General features: G+C 55.4%; 1 protein-coding gene across 7 annotated transcripts in view; it reads right to left on the bottom strand.

Moving 5' to 3' along the window:
• Nucleotides 1-346: 346 nt before the first annotated feature.
• NFATC4 (nuclear factor of activated T cells 4) overlaps nt 347-9,272 on the bottom strand; it is a 10,745-nt gene continuing 1,819 nt past the window's right edge. For 3 of the 7 annotated variants that reach the window (XM_004390536.1, XM_004390535.1, XM_004390532.1), the window contains 9 exons: nt 7,584-8,679; nt 5,877-6,039; nt 5,081-5,280; nt 4,588-4,760; nt 3,707-3,847; nt 2,537-2,592; nt 2,129-2,255; nt 1,678-1,935; nt 347-610 (listed from right to left, as the gene is read on the bottom strand). In XM_004390536.1, coding sequence (XP_004390593.1) covers nt 543-610; nt 1,678-1,935; nt 2,129-2,255; nt 2,537-2,592; nt 3,707-3,847; nt 4,588-4,760; nt 5,081-5,280; nt 5,877-6,039; nt 7,584-8,679 — 2,282 coding nt within the window. In that variant the 3' untranslated portion in view covers nt 347-542. Of the gene's footprint in view, nt 611-1,356; nt 1,936-2,128; nt 2,256-2,536; nt 2,593-3,706; nt 3,848-4,587; nt 4,761-5,080; nt 5,281-5,876; nt 6,040-7,583; nt 8,680-9,104; nt 9,180-9,272 lie in introns of those variants that run through there. The other 4 variants (XM_004390534.2, XM_004390533.2, XM_004390531.3 and 1 more) reach the window with 3 other exon arrangements.

Below are 9,272 nucleotides of genomic sequence, written 5' to 3'. Positions count from 1 at the left end.
CCCCAGTTTCCCTTAAGGGGCATCAGGCCCCCTAGCCTTAGGCAGGAAGCCTCTGAGGCCATTCACACCCTCCCCAGCCTCCTTGCACCAAGAAGCTCTTTGGGGTGCTGTGTTCCCAACCACACCCCTTCTCTATCCAGCCTCTCAGCCTCCACACGGCTAGACTAACCTGCCCCACCCCTCTCTCCAAAGAGTTCTGGAGCCTAAGGCACTAATCAGTGAACAGTTTATTACTCTCCCAGCACCATGGCCTGTACACAATCTAGACACAGCCTTTCACTCCAGACAGTCCTGGAGTGCCCAGTCTCAGTCTCCTCCCCCATCCTATTCCTCCACACTTTCCCTCCCCTACCCCTCCAAGGCAGCACCAGGCCTGAGGGCCACACCTCGGCTGGGGCAGGGGAAGAATAGTTATAGGAAAGGTGACAAAAGCTGGGGAAAGTGGAACTAGAGTTGGCCCGAAGCTCCTGGAACCACCACCCTAGGAAGAAGGGGAAGTGGGCAGGGCTGGGGCCAGGGGGCTAGGGTTGCCAGATGATGGTTCACGCAGGAGGCTCTTCTCCAGGATGTGCAGGGAAGCCACTCAGGTCTCGGCCAATGATCTCACTCACTGTAAAGGAGGGGTAGTTGAAAGACTGGGCTAGGGGTGGGCCCCCTCATTTTCCAGGACTTCCCTCCCCGCCATCCATTCTAGGCACGTCCCAGTCTAGGATGCCTCCAGGCTCCTCCTCTACTGCCTTCTTTTCCACTGGGTCTTATGTTTCCCTGGGAGCTCTTGACACCTGCTCCCAATCAGATCTTGCCCAGCTCTATCCACATGCGCTCCCAGACCCAACCCCATGCCTTTCCTCCTGGCTTGGCCTGCAGTATCAGGGCAATCGGTGTCAGCAGAGCAGAGGTGGGAGAAGGAGAGACAAAATAGAAAGGCTTCTAGTCACCAATCCTGACCACAGTCCCCACGTTTGGGGGAGAGTTGAGACAAGGGAAAACATGCTTGACTGCAAGCCCCTGCCCCTCTCTGAAGCTCTGTGACTGAAGCTGCAAATTGAGGGAGCGGGATTAAATGATCTTGAAAGTAATTCTAGCCCTAAGATTTTGTAATTTGGGCAGAAGGAAGAGGCAGGAGAAGGGTCAGGGCATGCACTCCATGTACCCTTCGGAATTAAGTTAACTGGATTCAGGTGGCCATGAGCACCAAGAACTTGCCTCGTGGGACCCTCCAACTGGCCCTGAGAAACCAAGAATGCCCAACCGCTGGGAAGCCAAGCTCCAGCCCACCCAGAAGAGGTCCCCTCAGCAAACATGCAGAGCAATCTCTCACACACTCACACTCATAGACCCCAGTCTCACACCCACCTTCCTCCAGCGTGATACCCTGGATAGGGACACTGTCTCGGAAGCCGCTGCTGTAGCCACTCTTGGACTTCTCCTGCTCCGGAGCCCCCTCCCCAGGGCCATAGCCTGGCCCTACCTCATTGTACCCCTCAGCAGGCGGGGAATGAACACCACCCTGAGGAGGGAAGGGACCTTCAAGAGATGGGGAAGAAGGCAGCGGGGACCGAAAAGGGGCTGGTGGAGGGAATGGCAGCCCCAGGGGAAAAGGGGAGCCCCGTCCTCCATAGGGGTCACTAGGGAAAGGACGGGGAAGGAAGGAGACTGGAGGTGGCCGGGCACAACCTGTGGTACCACCAGTGTCAGGGAACATCCGCAGGCCAGGTCTGTAGGATGGTGGGGGCCCCGTCTGGGGGTACAGAGGGGGTGTGCCATAGCTGAAGCCTTCTGATAGGTAAGGAGTTTCATAAGCAGGGTCTTCATGGGGATAGGAGGGGTAGAGGGGCCTGGGTGGTGAGAAGTCCATGTCGGTGCCAAAGAGGGGGCCTGGTGAAGGGAAGCCCCGGAAAGATGAGTCTGGAAGGGGCTCCTCCTTGAAGATCACTGGGTAGATGGGGAAGCAGAAAGACATGCTGGTGAGAGGTCTGGCTGTGTCCCTACTGCACACCTTCCAACAACCTGACCTTTCCATGCCCAGATTTCATCTACCCCTTGTCCCCCAAAATGGGGTCACTGCTTCCCTCTGCCCCTGCCTTAGCTCCCCATATCCCCCAACATGGGCTACTCTAGAGCGCACCAGGAAGGAACTTGAAACTCTGGGTAGGGCTGCGCTTCCTCCTCCCATTAGAGACATAAAAGTAGACCTGGACTGGCCGGGACACCCTCTTGTTGCTGTACTCAGGGACAGTCAGGGTCAGCGTCACCTGAAGAAGAGCAGAGGATGAGGCAGGGAGCCCTCAGGTATCTAGGATCAGCCCAGACCTTCCAAGGACACTAACTCCACCTCCTGGCTTTTTCCATTTGCCAAGAGTCAAAAGTCATTCCCTAGACATGAACCTGCTTCCAGAGTGGCCAGACTGCCTCCCTCAGAAAAGAATATGTAGCTTCTGGGGTCCATTCCCATGGGCAAGGGTATCCAGTTCAGAATTCCCTGACCTCCCCCACAGCCCACCCCCCAGCACGGGCACCCTAGTGACACTGGTACCTCATTGCTCTGCAACCGGTTCACCGTGGCCTCCTCCTCCCATTGCAGCTTTCCATCTGTGCAGGTGGAACAAAGAGCTCCAGCACAACTCTGGGGCCCCTGCACCCTGCCCCCTGCCCCCTGACCCAGTCTCCTACCATTTCTCCTCCTACCGGAGCCACAGCCAGATTCAGAAGGCCCCTAAAAGAGCTGGCACACAAAGGGGCCCACTGCACATTTACTCAACCAAATGGAAGAGGTAGGGTTTTAAACTGTCCCTATACTGTGGTCCCACACAAATCATGTAAGAGGCCACAGAGCAGCAAACTGAAACTGAGACCAAGGGCAATGGCAGGGTCAGCCCAGAGCCAGAGAGAGTAAGTGGCAGAAGTAACTCTCACACTCTCCCACTCAACTCCAAACATCCATCCCCTGATAGTGCTGGGGAGAAGATCAAGGATAGGTAAGGCTCTTAGCTTGAAGGAAGCCAATGGGATCCTCAAGTCTCATGATCCAGAGCCTCTGAATCTGCTCTGACATGGTTCCAGGGTGCTAAATTTAGGTATAGCAGCTCTGGCCCTTGGTGGGCAGGGTGGAGGGAGGGCAAAGGCCTCAGGTGGGTGCAGGTGGAGGCCTCTGTCTTCCCCCTTCTCCACCCCTGCAGCTCTATCCTGGACACCTTACAGGCTCTTGTAATCACAGCTGTGCACATGTTCTGTGCTACCAGGCCCATAGTTCAGATGAGAAGGGGGCTCAGGGTGGGGCTGTAAGGCAAGGAAGGAACTTGAAACTCTGGGTAGGGTAGGGCTGCGCTTCCTCCGCCCATTGGAGACATAAAAGTAAACCTGGACTGGCCGGGACACCCGCCTCTCTGCCCTTCCTCTCATATACCCTATCCACATGGGGGTAAATTATCTCAAAGCCGACTCCTCTTTAATAAATAGAATGTGTATTTCTTACATTTGTTCAGCATTCTCAATGTTTTAGATGGCTGTCACACACACCTCCCCATGGGAAGCAGACAGCACTGTAGGAAGGGCAGTCTATCTTTCTGCTTTTACAGATAAGGAAAATGAGGCTCAACTAGCTAGTTGAGTGACAGTGCCAGGGATCTCCCACCTGCTGGTTCTAAGCTCTTCCTGACTCCCCGTCCCTTCTCTTCTCTCCCCCCGCTTCCCAGGGAGCACTCACCAGGGCCCCTCTCAATGAACACCACCTTGGAGTCTGGCAGGAAGTTGGAGCCAGTCAGCACTAGTTCCTCGCCTCCTCTCATGGAGCAGGCACTGGGGCTATAGGCCTCCACCTGGGGCAGCTCCTGGGCTGAACGCTGGGCTGCAGAGCAGTGCAGGGAAGAGGCCTTGCTGGGTGGGATATTGAGGGGAGAGATTCCTCTGCCCCCTCCCCATCCTTGGAATAACTGCCATAGAGCCCTGGGGACATCCAAGGACTTCTGGAGTAGCCCTCCTCAAAGGCAGACAGACAAGTAAATCAACAGTATCTGTGAGGTCATACCAGGGCTTCAAATCAGTTCATTCTGGTTCAAACCCCTGTTGAGAATTTGCATTTCCACCCCAGATATACTGAATCAGAATCTACAGTTTAGTAAGATTCCCAGTTGATTCTTAGGCATACTGTATTTTGAGAACCACTGCTCTACTGGTAGTTCTCAGAATTAGTCCCTAACCAGAAACACTAGCATCACCTGGGAACTTGTTAGAAATGCAAATTCTCAGCAGGGGTTTCAACCAGAATGAACTGATTCTAAGCCCTAGGTCACACAGACCATATAAGGGGCCACTCCTGCCTCAGAGAGGTGAGCAGGGTAGGCCAGGGAGTTACCCAGACAAGTACACAGGGCCACCCAGGGGTAGATGGGGTACAGGGTCACTCTGGGCCAGCCCAGGGACAGAAAGTCTGTGTGTCAGGGGCTAAACCACAACCCCCTCCCCCACGCTAGCCATGCTAGACAGTTGAGTCCTCTACAGGGTTACACAGGACACTGTGCAGAGCAGATGGGCAGACAGACCAGAGAGTCACAATAGACAGAGATGGCACAGGGCCTCTTTGCTCACAGCACTCGATGGGCGCCGATGCTGCCTGCACTGAGACGACCTTCCCGCCGCCCTGGGGCACGTGCACCCGGAACACCAGCCGCACGCGAGTGTTCTTGCGTCCGATGTCTGTCTCACCCTTTCGCAGCTCAATGTCTGAATTCCGAAGCTTCAGGATTCCAGCACAATCAATGCTGAAGGCAAAAAATGGATGGCAAGCCCTCCTAGTTGAAGCCAGAATGAAACAACCCAAAGAGGGAAGCTCCCATCCTGTCTCTAAAGCCCTGAATGATCTTCCAAGAGAGCTATGGGAGCTATTTTCTAACCCAGGGATGGCCTCTCCAGAGTGTCCCCCAGCCCCAAAAATCCTCTCCTTGATTGTGAAAAGGCCTGAAACCAGCTCTAGGGATGATGCCTTACACTTCTGGCAAGAGGAAGTGGACCTAGCCTAGGCCCAATGGAAAAAGCTGGTCCTAAAGCCTGCTGACCGAAGGGAAGTTGAATGGGAACTTACTTGGCTGCCATATTGTTCTCAGGGAGCAGGGTCATCTCCAACACCTTGGTACCACTGACTACAGCTTCATAGCTGGCCGTGGCTACCATCTTGCCGGTGATTCGGTGCACCTGATAGAAAGCATGAGGCCGTAGGTTCCTTTCGTCAGCAGTACCAATGAACATCTGTAGGGTCAGTGGCTTCTCACTGTAGCCTAGGAGCTGGCAGAGGGAGACAGAGGCCACTCAATTAAAATCCCCCACTAATTCGTCTTTCATCCATCCCTGGATTTTGAGTCCACCAGGGGATAGGGATGGTGAAAGATAAAGGATATCCTGGAAGGGATTCCCTGGGGGAACTGGGTACCAGTTGTGGAGAAAACGTGGCCTGGAGTTCACAGCGTTATTCTTGGAATAAGGCCGAAACTGGGCTGGAAGAAGAGAGAAGAGCTTCCAAGAGAGGCTGGCCCAATTCAACTTAGGGACAACCTAATTCCCAGTGACCTCTGGCCTTAGCCTAACCCCTCCCCCACATCTGGCAGGCCACTGTTTTCCAGAGTAGACACGAGGCTAGTGTCCCATGGGTTGAGTTGTATTAGAGTGGAAGGACAGTACAGTAGAAAGTATATCCGGGTCCTTGAAGTGCATCCCTCCTCCCCTCCCTCAACTCCAGCCCCTCCCCCAGGCTGTTTGCAGGGTCAGAGCTGAGAGAGAGTGTGGGAAAGGGCAGTGCCATGGGTCTGCAGAGCTGGAGCCTGGCTGCAGGGATCTGGGATGCTAGAGGAGAAAGGATATCAGGCCTGCCCTCTGCCCCTTACCTTGACCACAGGGTGACCACCAGGGGCAGCTTTGACAGCTCCTCGGCTGCCCTCTGTCTCATAGTGGGCCCGGTGGTGGGCTCTAGGCTGTACCTCGATCCTCAGTTCCAGCTGCTCATACTGACTGGGCAGAGGCCAGTCCAGGGGGGGTAGGGCAGAGGTCCTGAGTAGGAGAGAGGAGCACTCATTACCTGGAGCCTCAGACCCCAGTGAGGGCAGCCCTTGGTCTCAGCTCCCCAGACGTGAGGGAAGAGGGGTGTGGGTGTGGAAGGAAGAGGGAGTCACAGTAGAAATAAAGAAGTCCAAAAGCCCAGAAGCTAGGGGAGAGAGGGTCACTTAAGATGAGGCTACAGAGAACGCAACAGGCCTGAGGCTGTGTTTGGAGGTGGGGTTCACCTAAATACAGAGAATACAGAGAAACCCTAAATCCACCCTAATCTCCCAAACCTGGATGGGAAAAAGGAGTTAATGAAGCTCCACTTCAGACTGGAAAAGACCTCAGAGATTAACACCTTTGTTTTACAAATAAAGATCCAGAGAGTGGAATGGAGGGAACCAAGCAAGCCAATGAATGACAGAGCCTGGACCTGAGCCTGTTCTGCTCCCTTTCCACTAGTTGGGGCTGGATAGAGTTCCAGGGAGCCAGGGGGTTACAGATAAGACAATTTTTCCTGTATTGAGCTCCCAGGCACCCTAGGGCAGTGGATCTCAACAGATGATTTACCACCCTCACCCCTAGTAATATTTGGCAATGTCTGGAGACATTTTTGATTATCGCAACTGGGGAAGGGAGTGCTACCAGTATCTAGTGGATAGAGGCCAGGGATGCCACTAAACATACTACAATGTCCAGGACAGTCCCCTATAATAAAGAATTATTCCATTCAAGATATCAATAGAACAGAGCTTGAGAAATCTGCCCTAGGAGAAACCCAGGGGAGCCGACATTAAGGTTTCTTTCCCCAGGAAACTTTTCTGGATGGAGCTAGCTCAGCCTAACATCTCAAAGTTTAGGATTATTGAAATGAATGGGGTTCATTGTAGGTGGAAGGGATAGAAGAGCTGTGAGAACTGCCTATTTTAATATAAATTTCACTCCTCAGTTATCGACAATTTCATTATTTGACATTTCTGACTTATTACTAACTGGTGATGTTAACCTTGATCACTTGGTTAAGGTGGTGTTTGCCAGGTTTTTCTACTGTAAAGTTTTTGTTTTTCCCTCTCCATACTCTATTTGTTAGAAGCAAGGCACAGTCCAGACCACACTCAAGGGGAGAGGAATTAAGCTCCACTTCTCACATATGATAGCGCGCAGTGGTTAAGCGTTTGGCTGCTATCCAGAAGGTTGGCAGTTTGAATCTACCAGCCACTCCTTGGAAACCCTATGGGACAGTTCTCTGTCCTGTAGGGTCATTATGAGTCAGAATCAACTCGACTGCAGTGGGTTGGTTGGTGCCTTTACCTAACTGGTCCTCCTAGAATGTAGACCCTTTTCCTAACTGGTCCACCAAGAGATTGCTGTTTTGCAAATCATCTGTCCCCAGAGGCTGTGTTTTTTCTAATTGTCCCTGAAACAGTAGGTGGCATCTGCCCTGCAGGTTGCAAATTCTCTTATGAAAGCAGAGGGCACAAAACTACGACCTTCCTTCAGACCCATCCCTTGACCCTCCTGCTCTCCTAACTGGAGTGTCTGGCGACCCTCACCTGAAGATAGGACTGTGTCCCCCAATCCGGGCCTTGGACCAAGCCAGTGGGGACGGCACCGCCAGGTAGTCCATGCTAGCCACCTCCTTCCGGGAGCCCCCTGGAGGAGCCGCGGCCTCCTCCGCTCCTAAGGGCAACTTCCCATTGCATGGAGAAGGCTCCTCAGACCGAGGAGAGACCACTGCCTGCTCGCTGGAAGTCCGTCTGGTCTTCTGGGGGATGCTCTCAGCGGGTTGGGCCCCCGCATAGTCAAAGGGACCAGGGGAGCCAGGATCCCGGGCAAAAGGCAATGGGGGTGGTGGAGGTGGCTCAGGCCCCTCTTCCCCCAGGCTGCCACGGCGGGACAGAGCTGGGGAGGCAGAAGATGGAGTTCCCGAGCTGGAATAGCGCCTCTTGCCACATGGAGAGGCAGGCCGGGGCGAGGCGGGGGTGGGCCCAGGAGCGCTGAGGAATAGCCAGCCATCCTCAGGCCCCCGGCCTCCGGGGCTCGGACCATACAGGTTCCAGGGATCTTCAGGGGTCCACGGCCTAGGCGAGGACCGGGGTGAGGGCAGCGGGGAGCCCAGGCCGAAGCGGGAGGCTGCCTCATTTAGCTCCGACTCCACCTCGTCACAGGCCGCATACAGGGCTGCCTCGTCTGAGGCATCTGAGAAGAAGCTCCACGAGGACAGGCTGCTGCTGCCCGGGCTTGGGCTGAAGAAGGGCCCGCCGCCCTGGCCCGCTGCCTCTCGGTAGCCCCCAAAGCCTTCTGGAGGGGGGTAATCTCTGGAGGAGCTGTCCCCCCAGGCATCGGGGTTGTCCTCCAGCGGGGCAGGCGGATCGGGAGTGGGAGAGATGGAGGTGATGCGGATGCTGGGACACTCCAGAACCCGGCCTGCTCCAGCCCCCGCAGACCCTCCGCCTGGCCCCCCCAGCCTCACCGACCTGGCAGGCTGGCTTTCCCAGGTGCCAGGTGAGGGGGCTGGGCGCGGCGGTGGCGAGTGCATGCCAGGCCGAGGGGGTGGAGGCCGGGGAATGCCAATGGGGGCAGCGCCATAGGGAGGTGGCTCCCCCAGGGCCAGCCGGCAGCATGGTGGGGTGTCCTCTGAGTCCAGTTCTGTGAAAGTGGGAAGGATGGTGGGTGGGGGGGTGGGGAGACAGAGGAAGGGATGCCACAGGAGATGGAGAGAGAGAGGAGCACTTGAGATGTCTAGGTTCCTTGAATGGCTAGACCCCCAAGTCCTGCTAGCTCCCCCCTCTTCAGCAAGGAAGGGTCTCTGAGGAGGCCTTCAGAGTCACAAAGACAAAAGCAAAGTTAAACCTCGAGTTGAACCGGAGTCTATCTCCAGAGGAGATAGTCTCAGGACTGTCAGGCCTTGTCCTACTCGGAGAAACTCATCTCCTGAGCCCTCTCCCCCGGGCCTGGGACCTGGGGTACCGGAGGAAGTGGGTCTTAAGGTGAGGGAGGCTTGTCGTCAAGGGTTGGAGCTGAGCCTGTAGGCGTGTTTAGGGAGGCGCTGGGCTGGGCTGGGGGCGACTCACACATGAACCCAATTAGCAGCGGTTCCCAAACCCCCAAACGGCGTTGGCAATAACCCCAGTTGCCATCGTAACCGTGGCCAGGGGAAGGGGGGCTCCAGGGCTGTGGTGATCAGGGCGAGGTGACCCCTCCCTGCGCACCAATCTGGGGCGGAGGTGCAGTGGAGGGGG

This window comes from Trichechus manatus, unplaced genomic scaffold, assembly GCF_000243295.1.
Source record: "Trichechus manatus latirostris isolate Lorelei unplaced genomic scaffold, TriManLat1.0 scaffold00305, whole genome shotgun sequence".
Lineage (NCBI taxonomy): Eukaryota > Metazoa > Chordata > Mammalia > Sirenia > Trichechidae > Trichechus > Trichechus manatus.
This window is presented reverse-complemented; position numbering and strand designations above follow the sequence as displayed.